This window comes from Herpailurus yagouaroundi, unplaced genomic scaffold (genome assembly GCF_014898765.1).
Source record: "Herpailurus yagouaroundi ecotype Mexico unplaced genomic scaffold, PumYag 203, whole genome shotgun sequence".
NCBI classification, from domain to species: Eukaryota; Metazoa; Chordata; class Mammalia; order Carnivora; family Felidae; genus Herpailurus; species Herpailurus yagouaroundi.
In genome coordinates this window covers 17,211,972-17,232,058 of record NW_024412434.1, presented here as the reverse complement: position 1 = coordinate 17,232,058, position 20,087 = coordinate 17,211,972, and the positions used below count along the sequence as shown (strand labels likewise).

The window sequence follows — 20,087 nt, the reverse complement described above, 5'->3', positions numbered from 1 at the left end:
CTGGCTGAAGTTGGACGCTTAACCGACTGCGCCACCCAGGCGCCCCAATACTAAATTTTTTAGGAGAGGAAAAAAATCTACCCTCAAACCACTACCCAGATGCAACCGCTATAAATAGAATTCATGTTCCTTACAAGTTTTTCTCTAAATATTTTTAACAGTGGAGTCATTATTATGAAAAAAAAAATGGTAGGCTACTTTTTTTCTTTTGCTTATTCTCATATATCATATTTTTTTGTTATATAATGAAAGTGTCCTGTAAATATTTTAATGTCTGTATAATGATTTGGCCTTTTTGTACCATCCTTTTTGCTATTTTTTCTAATTATAAAATTATTTCTTTATTATGAATAAATAATGCACTTAGGAATTTTTCAGACTTACAAAAAAATCATAGAAAATAACAGAATGGCCAATAGTGGAGGTACAACCTCATTAAAAAAAAAATCAAATCAAATCAAATTAAATTAAAAAAGGGGCACCTGAGTGGCTCAGTCGGTTGAGCGTCCAACTTCGGCTCAGGTCATGATCTCACACTCCGTGAGTCTGAGCCCACATTGGGCTCTGCGCTGACAGCTCAGAGCCTGGAGCCTCCTTCAGATTCTGTGTCTCCCTCTGTCTCTGCCCCTCCCCCACTCGTGCTCTATCTCTCTCTAAAAAATAAACAAACATTTTTTTTTTAATTAAAAAAAAAAGTAGAATATAGGGGCACCTAGGTGGCTCAGTTGGTTGAGCGTCTGACTTCTTCTCAGGTGATGATCTCATAGTTTGTGAGTTCAAGCCCCACATCAGGCTCCATGCTGATTTTAAAATGCAAAACGTATTCTTAGCTTGCAGGTTATGCGAAATGGGTAGCTGGCTGGATTTGGCCCTCAGGCCGTAGTTTGCCCATGTATGCCCTGCTTGATCCCTCCAGAAGACCTGGTGTGTTTCAGATATCTTAAATGTTTCTACTCCAATGGGTGTGAAATGATGCATTGTGATTTTCATTTGTATTCTTTTTTTTTTTTTTTTCATTTGTATTCTTGACTCGTAGTGAAGTCAAGCATTTTTTCATGTGTGTTGGCCACTAGGATTTTCTCTTCTGTGGTTTATATATTGATTTTTCTTTTCCTTTTTCTTTTATACTGTGGGTCTTCCATTTACTGGCTTTGAGGAGTTCTTTCTCTCCTCTGGATGGTAATCCTTTGTTACGTGCTTTGCCGACATGGTCTTAGGGTGTTGTGGTTATCGTTCCATTCTTTAAACTTGTCTTTTGATGAAAGGCGTTTTCAATTTAAATAAAATTAAATTTATCCCAGTGAGATTTGGCTGTGTGGAAAAAAAAAAATTGTAATTCTCTTGTACATGGGGAATGTGAAAGGTGACCACAAAAGAAAGATCTCACTTTTCTTGTATGCGAAAGAGGAAATATTTCTTCACTGGATGTGAGTAAAAGAATGTTCTCACTTTTGGTCCAAACATTTTTCAGTCTAGTAGTTTTCTTGAATGCCAACAGCTCCGTCCAGTTGTGCAATCTGTTGTTCTATAGTAAAGAAAGTATCCTAGTGCCGCCCATGGGCATGCATTTGACATTGATGAAATGCTGCTTTGCTTTCACAAGTTTGCAGGCTTTGCTCTCGCAAGCCAGCTGACGTAACTGGAAGCAGAAAAGGACCCTCCCACTGGCGTTGGTTAATTGACTTTGATGAGCTTGTCTGCGGTGCCTAAGTGGTTCCAGAACAGAGAGAACTGTTCTAATCTGAAGAACTTGAGAAAGTCACACTGGCTGGCCAAGGCCGCACACCTCCAGCCAGCAGGCAAAAGGAAAGCAGTGGATATGCTGGTCAGCAAAGCAAGACTTGGCTGCCTTGAGCTTTTTTCCTGAGTTCTTGCCCCGGTGAAGCACATTCTTGCTCTCTGGAGAGCCGGGCCCACTCGGAACTGGGCTGGCATGCTTGACCGACGCCTCATGTCGCCTCAGACTAAGCACATCATTCCCGGGGTAAGCATGCGGGCAGGGAGGCAGGCCAGATGCACGGTGTGGTTTTGAGCAAACGGGAATGTCTTTTGTTGCTAATGAGCTCAAGCTACATCACATCACATCACGTTAGTCGTTAGTCGCTTCACTTCTTAGGAGTTTTTCTTATCTTGCCAGAAATGTCATTCGCAGTGTGATTATGTAAGTGTTCAGGTGGTTTAAGCAAGTAAAACCGGAACTTTGGTTTTAAAGTGTATCTAATTGAGAACAGTTTAGCAGCTTGGGTTGGGTGGGGGGGGCGGACTGGGAGAAACTGGAAGATGAAAATGCTTTTTCCAGCTGTAGACAGTCACTTGTTGCATGGCAGATGACACTGACAGCCCAGCCACTGAGCTACATGTGTAGCTCCTGAGGCCTTTCTGCGTAAATCAAGATGATGTAGCTTCCTGCAAGGCTGCCGTTTCAGATTTCCTTGCTGTTTGCCGCTTCAAAAATTTGTGAATTTAATGAAATGCAGACCCGCGAGCCTGGCGTTTAAAAATCCTTAAGCAGAGAGCTTTGCCACACAGAGGCTGGGTCTTTAGATTTGGAGTGGAACTTTTAAAGAAGAGAGCGCATTGTTATTGGAGCCCTTTGAGGGAACACGTCAAGAAAGTAATCATCGTTCTAGAACCCAACTGTAAACGATAGCCTGTGAAAACAAAAACCATAAGCTTACACATATCTGTGTTAACAGGACACAAACACGTCACTTTGAAATCAGTGAAATCCAGCTTGCCTAGAAATTCTTTCCAAAGTATCTGTTTTGTTTCCAGTTCCAGGCTACCCTAAATTCGTCTAATGAAGAAAGAAAATGCTTGCTAACACACACCTGTGTGTGGTAATTACTGGTTCCTTCCAGGAGCTCTGGGGACAAAAGTATTAGCACGGTCAGGAAGCTGTGACATGCGTTGCTTAATCTATGTGATTTTAATGCTCTTTTATTGGGTCGCGTCTAAAATTTTCTAGGCGCACACTTGTCTTTGCCCCATTCAGTTTCGTGTGCCACAGTTGTACTTCTTTTGCCTCTGACATAGCTGCCGATATGCACACTGGTTTTCAAGGATTTCCGAGCAGTAGATACGTCACACACACACGTTTCTGAGCTTTTCAGATGCCACTGGCATTTGATTTAGAAATTAGTCAGTACCTGTTTGTCCTGAGGGACATCTGGAATCATCATCCCCATACACTTGCCTGCTTTCTAAGAATCTTATCACACACAAAATAGCTGTTCAGGTCGTTTCTGCAGAGGCATTGCCTGACGAATTAGGAAAATGTATCATCTGCCACCCGAGTGGCTAAGTACCCCAAATTGCCAAATACATGCCAGTGGTCACTTTGAATATTTTCAGCAGTGAAATTGGGCACCAAAACGTCACGGTGGTTTAATTGGGATGTCAGTCTAGATGAGTTGAAAATAGTTGAATGATTTGTCATGCAGTTAATTTTAGTTCTGTCTTGAAGGACTACGGGGACTCTGCACAGGGACGTTTTTCAATCCTTTTAGGTTACTTCGTCTTCCCAGGTCCTAGATTTTTGTTTCCTGTGACCTAATCGCTTCTCGTTTTAACTAATACCGGTGTTTGAATAGGCTGCTAAATACGCGGACTTTTGCCTTAATGGTTAAAGTTTAAAATAAGTCCTTATAAAGACCATTCTCTTTCCATTTAACCCCTTCATCCATTCGTTCTCAAAATTCCCCAATAATGACAGAAACTATTCTTTCAATTGGGACAATAATATAAATGGATGGGATCCTTTATATACACATATGTATACGGATACATTTATGTGTGTATGTAAATGTGTTATGGAATAACTTTTTAGGATGCTAAATAAGCTGCATCGTCCTTATTTTTTTGTTCTAATCAAGTATGGATTTCAGTTTTTATATCACTGTACTTTTTTAAAGTCACTGCAAATCCCAAATGTACAAAAACACATTTATAAACCATACAGTTAATTCTTATCTTAGATTAAAATGAAATTAATAAATTCCTAAAGTTTGGTATAGGTAGTTACTTTTTCACTGCCGAAGGCAAAAAAAACCCCGTGAATCTGACTAGTATGTTTGTTGTCTGTATGTGAATTCTGGTATTGTTGTATTGTTAAGTTTCTTAAACTTGAATATTCTTTTTTAAAAATTTTTTAGCACACATGCGCATGCGTGCACACACACACACACACACACATGCACACTCATGGGGGAGGGGCAGAGGGAAAGAGAGAGAGAATCTTAAGCAGGCTCCACACTCAGCATGGAGCCCAACGTGAGGCTCCATCCCACAACCCTGGGATCATGACCTGAGCCAAAATCGAGAGTCAGATGCTCACCTGAGCCACCCAGGTGCCCCAAACTTGAATATTCTTAATGACTGAAATTGTGTGCACTCCCTCTATGTCCTTTCCTCCCTTCCTTCAAACCAAAACGATCTCTCGGACTTGTGCAGGGTTTTCTCTTGAGTTACCATGTTACCCACAATTTCACTTTTTTTCTGAATGTGGTTGAGAGCAAGTGTTCGGCTCCAGTCAGGCTTGACTTTAAATACAAGGCCGTTCCCTTCATAACTGTGTGATTGGCAAGCTTAGGTAATTGTAAAATTAAGAAAAATTATACCTGTGTTTCGGGTATTTGTGAGAAATTTTCTTAAAAATCACAGAGCACGTAGACTGCTTAGCACAGTACCTCTAGTTACTAAGGGGACGCACATGCCTGTGTCCATTTTCTGCAGTGTCTAAAAATGCAAGAACTTAGCTCTGAGATCGCAAACCTCTCCATAGGAGAGGCCAGGGAAACTTGTGAGCAGGCTTTTATTTGCATATTGGGAGGAAAGAGATTAAAATAAATAACAGTCCTGTGACGTGGGACTCCTAATTGGATATCTGGCCCTGGTTTCAGAGGGCTTCAAGAGGGCAAGTGGCAACTCTCCACAAACTAAATGCTCATATTTGAGTCTTTGTACCCATTCACATTTTCTAGCTTCAGGAGATTCTCCACGTGGCCCTCACCTCCCAAATGCAAAAGCACCAGAGCTCCTGGATGGTACTGAGCCTGAAAGAGCAAAAAAGATGATGTAAGTTAAGTATTCTAAGAAGTCTAGGAATTTCTGAATTATTATTCTTTCCTTGTCTTTTACCTGTGCATTGCTAGAGCCGTTTAGGAGGAGAAAAACAAGAAGTGGACGTGTGCCTGGGCATTCTGAGGGGAAGGAGACTTTCTCTTTCTTCCCTTCTGGGTTCTTTGGCTGGTCTCATCATGAAATTGACTTGAAACAGATGAACAGGAAAAAAAAAAACAAATTTAATTTTGTGCCTACGGGAACCCATAAAAATCTGAGGCTCATGTAAATGACCAAAGCAGGCAGCTTTTATGCCTTTTAGAAAAAGAAACAATAAACTTGTGAAGAATTGACAGAACAGGGGTTTGGGCTTGAAGTAGCAAATTAGTGAAGAAATTACAAGGTTTGTTCACACAGCATTTTTGGCCTTGAATTCCCTGTCTTTGGTGGTAAGGATGCTTTCTCCTCTCCTGGCACGGAGAGGGTGCCTTCAAATAGGAGATTTATTTTCTGCCCTCAGGGGGACAAAGGAGGGTCGGAGTACCCTTCGTGTACCCGCTGTTTCTTGAGTAACTTCAATTCAAAATAATAAATAGGCCCAAATGGCATATCTTGGAGTGGCATATTCTGCTCTCCAGGCCTGCCTTTGAAATCTCCAAGAGGTTTCACAATTCAGAAGTTGAGTTGGTAGATCGTTCCAGTATTTTATTGAATTAGTCTCTTAGCCTTGAAAATAAGTCAGTTAAATTTTAATCGAAGTATAGCTGACATACAATATTATTTAGTTTCAGGTATACAACCTGGTGATTTGACGTCTATGCACACTATGAAATGCTTGCCACAATAGGTCTGGTTACCGTCTGTCACCATACAAAGTCGTTATGATATAACTGACCCTGTTCCCTATGTTGTACATGACATCCCCATGCTTTTTTTTTTTTATAACGGGAAGTTATACCATTTGGTATACGAACTGGTGTTATACCACCTATTTTAACCATTGCCCTACCCCTCTCTCCTTTAGCAACCACCAGTTTGTTCTCTGTATCCATGAATCTGTTTCTGGTTTTGTTTGTGTGTGTGTTTTGTTTTCCAGATTCCACACACGAGTGAAAGCACGTGGTATTTGTCTTTTTCTGTCTGACTTATTTCATGCTGCATAATGCCCTCTGGGTCCATCCGTCTTGTTGCTAACAGCAAGATTTCATTTATTACGGCTTTTTTAAATGAGTGTGTTCATATGTATGTGTGTGTACACACACACACACACACACACACACACACACACACACACACGTATACCATGTCTTTATTCATTCATCTATTGATGGACGCCTAGATGATTTCCAGATCTTGGCTATTGTAAATAATATTGCCGTGAACACAGGGGATATATCTTTTTAAATTAGTATTTTCATTTTCTTTGACTAAATCATACTGAGAAGTAAAATTGCAGGATTGTATGGCATTTCTACTTGTAATTTTTTGAGGTACCTCCATACTGTTCTCCATAGTGGCTACACCAGTTTACATTCCCACCAACAGTGCATGAGGGTCTTCTTTTGTCCACGTCCTCACCAACACTTGTTATTTCTTGTCTTTTTACTACTAGCCATGCTGACAGGTGGAGGTGATACCTCATCGTGATTTTAATTTGCATTTACCTGATGATAGTGATGTTGAGCCTCTTTCCGTGTGTCCATTGACTATTTGTATGTCTGCTTAGGAAAAATACGTATTCAGGTCCTCTGCCCATTTTTATTTTTATTTTTATTTTTATGTTTATTTATTTTTGAGAGAGAGAGAGAGAGAGAGACAGAGAGAGAGACAGAGTGTGAATGGGGGAGGGGCAGAGAGAGGGAGACACAGAATCCAAAGTAGGCTCCAGGCTCTGAACTGTCAGCACAGAGCCGGATGCGGGGCTTGAACCCATGAACGGTGAGATCATGATCTGAGCCGAGGTCAGACACCTTACCGACTGAGCCACCCAGGTGCCCTATCCTCTGCCCATTTTTAAATCAGATTGTTTGGGTGTTTTTGGTGGTGAGCTATATGGTTTTTTGTTTTTGTTTTTTAATGTTTATTTATTTTTGAGACAGAGAGAGACAGAGCATGAACAGGGGAGGGTCAGAGAGAGGGAGACACAGAATCTGAAACAGGCTCCAGGCTCTGAGCTGTCAGCATAGAGCCTGATGCGGGGCTCGAACTCGCGGACCGTGGATCATGACCTGAGCCGAAGTTGGACGCTTTACCGACTGAGCCACCCAGGCGCCCCTATATGGTTTTTTAAAAATATTTTGGTTATGAATCCCTTCTCAGATATATCATTTGCCAATATCTCTCTGTTCAGTAGGTTGCCTTTCATTTTGTTGATGGTTTCACAGTTGAGTCTTCAGTAAGAGGCATTTCTGTGGAAACAAAATAAAATGAAGGGTTAATGATTAGAGCTAATTATAAACCCAGTCAGAGTTCTGTGGGTCGTTGGTCAAGATTCCTAGATTGGACTCAAAGCATTTTCAGATAGAATAATGACAGGGAGTAGCAATCTGACAGATTTCCTGGTTTCAGTTTGAGTGTCTTTGAGTGGCCTGAGTGGCCACAACAGCAGGCATGAAGATTTTCCGGACATGAGCTGTTGTGGTCATGTCTCTGAAGTTTACATCAAGTTGTCCAGTTATAGTTTGCATGGCTTTGGAAAAAGAACAATGATTCCAAGTCAGAAGTGTGGGAGAAAATTGGACATTTTGGAAAATTGGAAATCGGTTATTTTGGAACGTTATAGCCAGACAGTGGAGAAAACGAGAAGAATTCAGGATCTGGTTAGTTTACAGGTAGAAAACATAATCTCAGAAACAAGTAACGGGACTGGAATCTGATATCCAGAAGGGTTTATTACAGTTTTCCATTGACACAAAATTTTTCTCTGTATAGTTACCCTATTTCTCTCAGAAACAATCAAAGTAAGACTAATTTGTTTGCAAAATAAGTCTAGTCCCATTAAACTTGGCTTGGTTATTTGTATAAGTGCTGTAAAAATAGCAGTTGATCGTACAGACTTTTCAAAGTTTGCTTTGCTGAAAGTTTTTACAAGGAATTTTAGATTGAACTCTTAAAAGACCTCTTGAGGCTAGGAACCCAAACCAAGGACTTACCATCAAGTCTGCCATCTGACTTTGCCTATAATACCTATAAATTTGGGTTAATTCCTCCCTTCTTGAGGTTCCCCAAATATCCACAGGTTCCTGAGCCTGCCAGAAAGTGGCCTTCCTAATTCACTTGGTAAGGCTGTCTGGAACCCGTAAGCAAGGTACCAAGCTCTTGTTCCAGCAGCCATTATTGGCTGCATACAGTCAATAGCTTTTAGTTTCTTAAAGCCGTCTGGTCGTATCTGATTTTATGCACGTTGTTTTTAAATATGGCATTCTAGTCAAGGCCTTGGTAATATTCCAGTTGTGTCCTCTTACAAGGAGAAAAGATTCTTATTAAACTTATGCAAATAACTATATTGCCACAAAAATAAAAATAATCACTAAGAGTTTTCAAATTCTGGGGAAATCAGGTAGGTAGAAACAGTAACTGTTTTCTCTTTGTTCATGGGAACACTTTACCAAATTGCTGTAGGTCATATGAAGATGAAGGAGGGGGTAGAAAGAAAAGGTTTTCCTTAAATCTGGAGAAATAAAACATTAAAGAACCAGCAGTGTTTTAAACAAAAAGTCATGAAAATTGTAATCATGCTCATCGGTTTGTTCAGCCCCATGTAATTAATTCTTGTTCTGCTTGAATCCAGTTTTTCCATTAGTTCTGGAAATTTTTACCCAGGTCAGTGATATGATCTTAAAGTTAATAGAAAGCTGTATTCTAGAGTACTGGTCAGAGTCCGTTCCATGAAAGTCTCTGAAGATAAAACATATTTGCAAAAGCATCAGAGTAAAGCAATAGCTTCTGTAAATGACAAAAGAGTTAAAAATGGCAGTTGACAAGGGAATTTGGTTGTTTCTATAATATGCATTTTAAAATAATAACTAGAATTGTGACTGATGGCATTATACCAGGACACATCAGAGTTTTAGGAATTTCATATAATTTCTGGAACACTTATATTAATAATTTCCATATATATATATATTGTAAAGGAAGTTTAGCATCACTTCTTATTTTTTTAACTTTTTTCAATGTTTATTTATTTTTGAGAGAGACAGAGAGACGAGCACAAGTCGGGAAGGGGCAGAGAGAGATGGAGACACAGAATCCGAAGCAGGCTCCAGGCTCCGAGCTGTCAGCACGGAGCCTGATGCGGGGCTCGAACTCCCGAACCGTGAGATCATGACCTGAGCCACCCAGGTGCCCCCTTGTTTTTAACGTTTATTTATTTTGAGACAGACAGAGAGAGAGAGAGAGAGAGAGAGAGAGAGAGAGCACATGAAAGCAGGGGAGGGGCAGAGAGAGAGGGAGAGAGAGAATCCCAGGCAGTCTCCATGCTGTCATCCTAGAGCTGATGCAGGGCTCAATCTCATGAACTGCGAGATCATGACCTGAGCCGATATCAAGAGTTGGACTTTTGACTGAGCCACCCTGGCGCCCCAGCATCACTTTTTATTTGAGAGTGCTTCCTATCACCTCTTATTTGTTGATTTAACGTATCAAATAAGCCTAATTAGTATAACATCTCTCTTTTTATAAGGGGTGATGAAATAAATCTTTTGAGATATTCTAGGGACCCTCTAGAAAATCCCAAACTTAGTCTGAAGTCAAAAAAGACTTCATTCAGAATTTGATTTGGGGAAGCTTGTTCAAAAATACTGAAAGGTTTTGGGGGGTGCACCTGGGTGGCTTAGTTGGTTGAGTGTCTGACGTCAGCTTAGGTCATGATCTCATGGTTTTTGAGTTCGAGCCCTGCATTGGGTTCTATGCTGTAAGTCTGGAGCCCACTTTAGATCCTCTGTCCCCCTTTTGCTGCCCTTTCCCCACTCATGCTCTCTCTCTCTCACCCTCTCTCTTTCTCTCAAAAATAATAAGCATTAAAATTTTTTTTATATTAAAAGGTTTTGGGGACTTGACTAAATAGGATTGTGATCATTATGAAATTTAAGACTTAATTAGCTATTTAACCAAAGTGACAATAAAAGATTATAAAAACAAGTATAGAAGGTTACAAAGTTGTGAGCAAAACTTAGCTCATTTAATATTGAGAAGATTCAGTTTTCCTAAGCAATCCTTTGATTAAAACAAAATGGAGATCGGGAAATTATTTTGGTAAGACACAAAATCTTGGCTTTCTAGGAAGATTACTTAAAAGGTAAATAAACATTTTTGCAAATCTCTTATTATCAGGAGCAGACAAATAGTTGAACAAAACTTTCTCTCTCTTGCAGATGAAAGAAAATTAAGATTTAGTTTTATGTAAGTACACTATTAAAGCTTATTTTTATTTTTATTTTATTTTATTTTATTTTTTTAATTTTTTTTTCAACGTTTATTTATTTTTGGGACAGAGAGAGACAGAGCATGAACGGGGAAGGGGCAGAGAGAGAGGGAGACACAGAATCGGAAACAGGCTCCAGGGTCTGAGCCATCAGCCCAGAGCCCGATGCGGGGCTCGAACTCACGGACCGCGAGATCGTGACCTGGCTGAAGTCGGACGCTTAACCGACTGCGCCACCCAGGCGCCCCTAAAGCTTATTTTTAAAACCTATATGTTAGTAACTCAACTTTAGCCAACTTGGTTACACAAGAGAAAATTCCCTCTCTCTTTTTTTCTGTCTCTCTTCCCAACTTCCTATTTCCATTCAGTTTGTCCTGGTTTCCCTTTTTCTTATTCTGAAATAACCAGTTGTATTTTAGTACAAAATTATTATCTTTTCTCCTAACAAAAATGCATCTCCATCCCTGATGCTTTTTCTTGCCCCGAAACCTATCTCACTTTTCTTGCATACAGATGTGTTTCCTTTATTATTTCTACTAGTTTAATTACACTTTCTAATTACAATTCATTCTTAACTCTAAGAAACCGTAATTTCTAGTAAAACCTAAGAAGTAAGCAATTGTGAGCTATATGTTGTACCAGCATTCTTTAGATTGGCAAATTTATGAATACGTTTTATAATTCTTAGAAACATAGGCTTCCTAATAGTTTAATTTTTCAATGTGGTACAAGACATGTTTACTAACAGACCCAAATATCTTTAGTTCTTCTATAATAAGAAGCCAAAATTAGGTAAAAGGTTCAGTAATTAATGTTTCATTATTCTGTTTTATTTAGAAATAATCTAGGTAATACCATAAGACAGTTGTTTAGGATGAGAACTCTCTAAAAACTTTTCCCCAAATATAGACTTTTTTCCAATTCACATATCCTTCATGTGGCCATTGATCGGTAGGATCTTGTAATCTCAATAGCAACTCAAACCAATAAGCTTTTTAACGGCTTAACCATGGGTACAACAGGTGTCCCAAAAGAGTACAAAAGGTGCAGCCCTTACAAGACCTAGAAAGTTCACTCTCAGAGTTAGCCTAAGAAAGCAAAGACCTTCATTATCACAGGGGATAACAATGGCATAGTGAAAACAGTGTCTCTGGTTTTCCATGTCTCCGTTCATCGGCCTGTTAATCTGTGACACCAGGCAGGTGCTACCGGCATGGGATTTTTTGATGAGGCCAGCTCAAACAGCAGGCTTAGAGGACCTGTGTCTGCATTGCCCCCTGTGGTTTTCCTCCTTATTACAAATGACAACAAAGAAATGAAAAAAAAGAGATGAAAGAAAGTAATGACCATTTCTGGGAGGCTAGGGATCAGTAGAAAACAAATCTTGCCCAGAGAGGAACTAGAAACCTTTCATCTTCTGCTGCTAATCTAAATTTAGAAAAAGAGAGACTCTCACTGCTATTGATCTCAACAGATCCTGCAGGCAGCCATCCAGGAGACTGATGGGTTAGGCATCCTTACCTTCTGCTGGCTCTTGCCAGGGGTCCCAGGATCTTGCAGCGGCCGAAGCCGTGGAACAAACAGGTGGTCAGCCAGGAGAGAACCCCACATTGGGCACCCAAACTGTAGGGGAGGAAAACATTTCCCTTTTTCCCTTGTAGGTTCTTTGGCTGGTGTAACAATCACATCGAAATAAGACAGATGAACAGGAGAAAAGCAAATTTAATTTCATACATATGAGAGCCCATAAAAATATGAGACTCAAAGAAGTGACAAAGCTGAAAACTTGTATGCCTTTTAGACCAAGAAACAACGAATTCGTGAAAAAATGATGCCACAGAGAGGTTTGGGCTAGGGGCAGATTAGGGAAGAGGTGACAAGCTTTGTTTATACAACCTACTTGGCCTTGATCGCTGTCTCTGGTGTACTGGTACACCGAGGGTATCGTCCCATGAGGGATTTATTTCCTGCTTTCTGGGAGGCAAAGGAGGGTCAGAGTGTTCTTCTTATACCAGCTGTCTCTTAAGTGACTTCAAAATAATCATTATTCCAAAGTGGCATATTTTGGGGTGCCATATCTGCTGTCCTTCAATTCCCATATATTACAAAACAAATAATGATCGAAGGTTATAGGTTCCTGCATCGTTTTTCAGGTATAACCTGTATTTCAATGGAAACAAAATGTTACAAAGTCCTGGTGGCTAGTATACGTGCATGAGGATGCTTTGAAGGATGACCGCAGGGATGCTGGCTTTAGGACCCGGAGATGGCAGAATGTGTGATCTCACCTCGCCCCATAAAACAGCAAGTTCATAGAAAAGCTAATTTTGCACCATCCTGACAGAGAGTTGCCAAATTATCTCTGCTGTTAAAATTGAAAAAAGCTTGAAAGAGAGCCTTACACATCCCACTAATTCATTAGAAGTGATTGATATTAAAAATATAAGAAATATCACAGGAAACGTGTGTGTAGGAACGCTACAGTCGCATCTCTTTGGGCCAGATATGTTCGCTCTGGCAAATTACGTCCCAGTCCTTTTTATAAGCTTACATATTTTTATGGTTGTAACTATAGTATACAGACTCTTCCTAGGTGCTGCCTTTTTCCCTCGGCTGTGTTTTGAGATCACTTTTAAATCATAGCACAGTATAGCATTGCGCGAACTTACCGTGATGTGTCGAAATAAAATGGTCATTTATTGTTGGGATTTTCGTTGATTGTACAATCTTGTTTTTATAGGTAAAGAAATCTGTAATAACAATTTTGAGCATATGGTTTTTGGCTCTGCTAAATCACTTCCTTGAGGTAAAGTCTCAGATGTGGAGCTATTTGCACAGTGAGTGGAGTTGAGTGTTTTTATGTCTTTGGCTCTGCTTTCCATATCTCTTTTCAAAATTATTGTACCAGCTGCCAGTGCCAACATAATATTGATAATATACTAATTTTATAACGATACACCCCATGTTAATGTTAATGTCTAATTACTTTAAAATATAAAAAAAAATTAGGGGTGCCTGGGTGGCTCAGTTGCGTCTGACTCTAGATCTTAGCTCCGGTCATGAGCTCGTGGTTTCATGAGTCCGAGCCCTGCGTCAGGCTCTGTGCTGATGGTGCAGAGCCTGCTTGGGATTCTCTCTTCTCCCTCTCTCTCTGCCCCCTCCCCGCTCATGCTCTCTCAGTCTCTCTCTAAATACATACATAAGCGTAAAAAAGAAATAAAATGTAAAAAAAAATGACACGGCAATGCTTTCATTTCTATTTAGTAGACTACTAGCAAAGGTGAGTGTTTAACTGAGTATTTGTAAATTCTTTGGACTTCTGTGTACGTATTTTATTAGGTTTCCTGGGTTTAGAGGCTAATGTTACTTTTATTTGTTAGATATTAACAGAATTACAGAATAAACTATTAGTTTTTTTCCCCCTGTCTAGTCCCTGCCATTGAAATACTCCCTTTCCTAAAAACTGATCTTCCGGGGTGCCTGGGTGGCTCAGTCAGTAGAGCTTGTGACTCCTAATCTTGGGGTTGTGAATTCGAGCCCCACGTTGGGTGTACAGATTACGTAAAAATTAAAAATTAAAATTGACCTTCGCATTTATATCATAGCACCCTGCTTATATCACTCAAGGGTAGCTCGTGTGACATAGTGGCATTAAAATCGATGCTAAACTGGTCACAAAACTTAAGCCTTGATTTTGGAAAGCCAAACAAAAAACTTTGACTTTGTTTAGATATCTGACTTACTTTTTGCAGAGAACTAATGACTGTCCACAAAATAAGAAAAAGACCACACTTGGCTCGAGCTGTAGTTCACATGAGAAGTGTGTTCTGTCTTGTCTTTAGGTTCATAGAGTTTGCACCGTCGAGGGCAGCGTGAGCCGGTAGGTCATCAGGTTGTTGATTCAGGGCTGTTGGAACTCAGAAAGGGCTCTTACACCCTAATAGCTTCCTGTGGGGCTCCCCCTTAAGTGGTCATACCGGTGGGAGGGGGGCTGTCTCCCCAACTCTTCCCTTAGGTTTGGAGAACTGGAACTTTCTGTACTCTTTCTTGGTAAGAGACCTGCGGTCGTTTTGACTTGAATGTAATGTTGTTTGTTAACCTTACAAATGGTACTTGTCTTTAAACCTTCGTCCGAGTGTAGAACCAATTATTTGGGTTAGTGGCGTTTCAGGCATCAGAAAAGAGAAAAATCTGACCCTTGAGATCATACATAAGATCCTTAACTGTGTTACCAACACATGAAATAGATCTGCCACAGTCCCGAAGGTTCCACACCCTGTGCTACAGGTGCCCTCTTGCCAAAGTCTGTTTTGTACCATCCTGGGCCTCCTCATCTTCTTACTTACTCATGGAGGACAGAAAATGGCCTTGATTTGAGAACATGATAGGATTTAGAACATGATAAAATGGACAGAGCCCACTGCACGGAAAGGGGAAGAACGAGATTTTTTTCTTGGTTCTAATTCTTACGTCTTCATTTGGAAGCAAGTCAATTAACATGTCTAGGTTTGTTTAATCACCTAAAATGAAAGTAGTAATTCTTATCTCTGGATTCCTCCATATGGGAGGTTGTATAGGCCCTTGGGGGTGATACAAAATACTTCTCAGAATCTCAGCATCTCAGAATAGCTATTTCTAGTTTTGTCTTTCCTTTGACACCCTGATGATTGCTTGAAGAACGTACCTTCAATACTAATACGTATAAAATCAAGTCATCTAACCTCACATTATTTTTCCCCAATTTTTTCTTTTTTTTTCTTTTCCATTTTTCTTTCCTTCTTTTCTTTTGGACCTCTCTTGTCTTGGCATCAGCACAGGTATTTCTGCATCGTGAAACCTGAAGAGCCTGAGATTCCCCCCTGCTGGGTCCAGGTTTATGACCATTTTCATGACTTGGTTTAATAAGGTTTAATGTTCAATAAAAACACAGGCTTGGAAATATTTCAAGGCTAAGTGCCACATCAGCGGGTTTTGTGAATCATTCCCAGCTTGGCTTCCATGGCTTTTACAGTGGGTTTTCAAGGTAGACTGTGAATAATTAATGCTAATGTGATGTTTGGGTGTTTTTTTTTTTTTTTAAACACAAAACTCTGCATGCACTCGGATATAACAATATGAAAGGGAAGTAACTTCACGATATTGCCAAAAATATTAATCGCCTCCACATGATATGTGTTGAGTACTACCCAGGTAAAATTAAGTGAGATCTCTATGGTTGACAGTGTTACCATTTATTCAGATAATGTTAACAAGATAAAAAAATAGGTATGCATCTGTGCAAATACAGCGACATCAAGAACCACAAATGTCTCTATTATAGACAATAAATATTGCGAGAATTCTCAGGGTTAAAGATTGGTTGCAAGTACAGAAGTTGTGGAATTCAGTTCAACGGTGGTTAAAGAAAAGGTTTGTGAACAGTCTCTTTAATATGATTGAGTTAACATGTTTTTCTCTGTGGAGATCCAAGTTCGTTATGGGGCTTAATAGAAGTCTACATTGGGGGCAGGGAGGAGGAAGGGCACCTGGGTGGCTCAGTCGGTTGAGTGTCCCTCTTTGGCTCAGGTCATAACACGATCTCACAGTTCGTGAGTTCGAGCTCCACATCGGGCTCTATGCTGTCAGCTTGGAACCTGGAGCCTGCTTCAGATTCTGTGTCTTTTTCTTTGTGCCCCTCCCCTGCTTGCACTCTCCCCCAAAAAATATTTTTCAAAAAAGTTTATATTGGGACACCCGGGTGGCTCAGTCACTTAAGTGTCAGACTCTTAATTTTGGCTCAGGTCATGATATCATTGTTCATGGGATCAGCCCCCATGTTCGGCCCTGCACTGATACTGTGGACCTGCTTGGGATTCTTGCTCTCTGCCTCTCCCCTCTCCAGTTTACACGCTCATGCCCTCTCCCTCTCTCTCTCTCTCTCTCTCTCTCTCAAAAATAAATTTTATTTATTTATTTTTCAACGTTTATTTATTTTGGGACAGAGAGAGAGAGAGCATGAACGGGGGAGGGGCAGAGAGAGAGGGAGACACAGAATTGGAAACAGGCTCCAGGCTCTGAGCCATCAGCCCAGAGCCTGACGCGGGGCTCGAACTCCCGGACCGCGAGATCGTGACCTGGCTGAAGTCGGACGCTTAACTGACTGCGCCACCCAGGCGCCCCTCAAAAATAAATTTTAAACAACAAAAACAAAACAAAATATTTTTCAAAGTTATATGTATTTTTTAAAAAAATGTTTAATGTTTTTATTTTTGAGAGAGAGAGAGACAGAGCATGAGCAGAGAAGGGGCAGAGACAGAGAGGGAGACACAGAATCCGAAGCAGGCTTCAGGCTCTGAACTATAAGCACAGAGCCCAACGTGGGGCCCAGACTCACAAATTGTGAGATCATGACCTGGGCTGATGTCAGACACTTAACCAACTGAGCCTCTCAGGCACCCCTATGTATGTATTTTTTAATGTTTATTTTTGAGAGAGAGAGAATGTACACACGAGGGGAGAGGAAGACAGAGGACCTTTGCACTGACAGCAGCGAGCCTGATGTGGGGCTTGAACTCTCGAACTGTGAGATCATGACCTGAGTCGAAGTCAGACACTTAATCATCTGAGCCACCCAGATGCCCCCAAAAGGTTTATATTTTCAAGAGACCTCCAACCTGTCTTCTCTTTTGTGTTTCCTATGAGTGGTAGGAATTCAAAGACTGTTGTAGAAGTTGCTGTGGGACTCAGGGACCCCATGAGAATGTCACTTGACTGCTTCTGTCTCACTGTTGAGAGACGTGATGTTGAAGCCGGAACATCTAGTTGGTGGAGACGTTGAAAGTTATTTGTTTCAAGAGAGCCCAAAAGAACAGTCGTTCCTGAGCTCCAGATTAATAAAACTACTCCAGCTAATAAAAGACAGTTTGTGTGGATAATAAAGGGTCCCTGTTGCCGATGCGGTATCTGCTTTTGGGCTGAGAAAATATGTATTTGTTAAATTTCTAGAGCTGAGTGAGAATGCCTGTCTCCTCTGGGACTGATTTAATGCCAGGAAAAGTGAAGGCATTGTGCTAAGTGAAACGAGGCGGCCACAAGATGGCAAATGCTGGATGTTCCATTTAGATGAGACACTGGGAATAGACCAACTCATAGAGACAGAAGGGAGAACGGTGGTTGCGGGAGCTGGCGGGGGGTGGGGAGCGGGGGAAGGAAATGGGGAGGTGTGTCTAATGGGAACAGGGTTTCAGTCTGGGATGATGGAAAAGTTCTAGAGATGGATTAATGGTGGTGGGGGCACAACAGTGTGAACCTACTTAATGCCACTGAACTGCGCACTTCAAAATGGCTGAGATGGTAACTTTTGCTGTGTCGGTTTTACCACGAGTTTTGAAACGCAATTAAAAAAAAAAAATGATCTTTACAGTAAGCCTGTATGTTGAATGAGGCCAAATGCCTCGTATGTATTATCTTATTTAATTCTCACAGCATCCCTGTGCAGTAGACACAGGATTTTCTCTAGTGAAGAAGAATCTGAGCACGGCCAGGGATGGCTCACGTCTAGGGAGCCCCGGGTGCCAGTGACAGAAGCAGGAGAAACCACCTACCTAATCCCGCCAGGAGTCAGCCAGACACCCTAGACCTTCTGCAGACCAGCTGCATGGTCCTCTCGTAGAGTTCATGAAAATCACCCAACAGGCCGGCTGCCCCCATGGTCTCAAAATTAACTCGTGCTTTAAACATCCTTTTAACCCTCTGGGGGCGCCTGGGCGGCTCAGTCGGTTAAGCATCCGACTCTTGGTTTCAGCTCAGGTCATGACCTCACGGTTTGTGACTTTGAGCCCTGCATCTGACTCTGTGCTGACAGTAGGAAGCCTACTTGGGATTCTCTCTTCCTCTCTCTCTGTCCCTTCCCCACTCAAGCTATCACTCTGTCTCTCCCCCAAAATAAATAAATAAGTAAACTTTGGGGGCAAAAAAAATCGCTTTAACCCTCTCTAAATGGACCACTTTCATTCAAATGGGTTTTTTTTTTCATGTTTTGTTGTTTTTTTTTTAATCTCCCAGGATGTTCCATTAGAAATAAGAAATGAGCTGTTTTTTCCTTATCTTTATGTCCCAGCTCCTTTTCAAAAAAACAAGAGCAGACTCATTCCCACAGGGAATGTATGTAAAAGCCAAGTAAAGATATTTTCGTAAAGACTATGTTTATCCCATTTTTCTTTCTTTCTTTTCTTTGTAAAATGTATTTATTTTTTTCGTCGATACCATTTTAAAACAGTTTTTTTCCTTGCTGGAATCCACATTTATAACCAGATTGCACTAAGGTTTTGTTGTTGGTGGTAGTGTGTTTACTTTGGGGGGCGTTGTTTTGTTTCGTTGTGATATGTTTGTTTTGCACTTTTAGGCTTTGGACCCAGTACATTCTATATCCCGTCACCCTGGTGAATTGAAGATTGCAAGACCATCCTGGGATGAAATAAGTTACGTAGAACAGGGAAGAAGCCCCGTCAGGGAATGGGGGGCTAAGAGATCTTTCTCTGATTCTGGTGCTTGTTGCCTCTTTTTTTTTTTTTAAGTTTATTTATTTATTTTAAGAGAGAGAGAGAGGAGAGGAGCAGAGAGAAGGAGAGAATCCCAAGCGGGCCCCGCACTGCTGGTGAGGAACCTGATGCCAGGCTTGAACGCACGAACAGTGAGATCATGACCTGAGCAGAGATCAAGAGTCAGATGTTTAACCCACTGAGCCACCCAGGCACCCCTGATGATCAGTGCCTCTTAAATCCTTCTACCCCTGTTTTTCAACTGGGTGAAATGATGAACCTGGAGACACTTGCTACACGGAAAACTTGCAGTGTCTTTCAAAATCTTGTTGGGAACACATGCTATTCCAATGTTCCCCGTTTCCTACCTTTTTTATTTTCCCATGAGAAACCAGCTGGTTTGTACCAGCTGAGAGAAATCATTTCCAACCCAGTATATCTGCATCATTTCCTCTCTGCCCTTAATTCGGAACAAAGGAAACAAGATAATAGGCCAACACAATGAATTAAATCAAGTTCTTAATTACGGAATTAGGAAACTCTTTAACATCATTTAAGAATTCCGTGCTTGCGTTTCTTTCAAAGTTGTAGTCTATTCAGAGCTCTTTCCTGATTAGTTCCTCAATTCAGTAAGTCAGAATGCTGACAGTTTGTGCAAACCTAGGAAAAATAATTGTGACACTTAAAATACAAATATAGACATGCAGAATTTCAAATCCTGTATCCTCTTGGTGCTTTCTCAAGGCCAGTTCAGTTTTTCCTAATAAGGACGTTTGACTAGCTTGCAGAGCTCTGACAGATGATATTTCTACAGGTCTGTTTCTTTCTGTGCGTTCACGGCAATGCCTGAGCTGAGCGAGCTACATTGGCCTTATTCACCAAACGCGTATGCTGCCTAAAAGTGCATTTTAGCCCAAGTCAGTCTCCTTATACTACATTCTTACCCTCAGAAAGGATAACGTCTCCTTATTTGGTATTCGTGTTTTCTTTCAGATTGCATGAATTGAGATGACTTTTACATAGCACGCCTCCTTACCGGGCTCCTCTGCGAAGCAGGGAAAAACATGGCGTCTGGTGCTGGT

At 40.9% G+C, this 20,087-nt stretch overlaps 1 protein-coding gene across 7 annotated transcripts in view; it reads left to right on the top strand.

Annotated features, from left to right (window-relative positions):
* CACNB2 (calcium voltage-gated channel auxiliary subunit beta 2) overlaps window positions 1-20,087 on the top strand; it is a 381,041-nt gene that overhangs the window by 188,872 nt on the left and 172,082 nt on the right. Inside the window, exon 1 of one of the 7 annotated variants that reach the window (XM_040451279.1) lies at window positions 1,724-1,984. The exons of the other annotated variants lie outside the window; for them this stretch is intronic. Within the exon in view, the coding sequence (XP_040307213.1) occupies window positions 1,934-1,984 (51 nt within the window). The 5' untranslated portion in view covers window positions 1,724-1,933. Of the gene's footprint in view, window positions 1-1,723; window positions 1,985-20,087 lie in introns of those variants that run through there. 7 annotated transcript variants of the gene reach the window in all.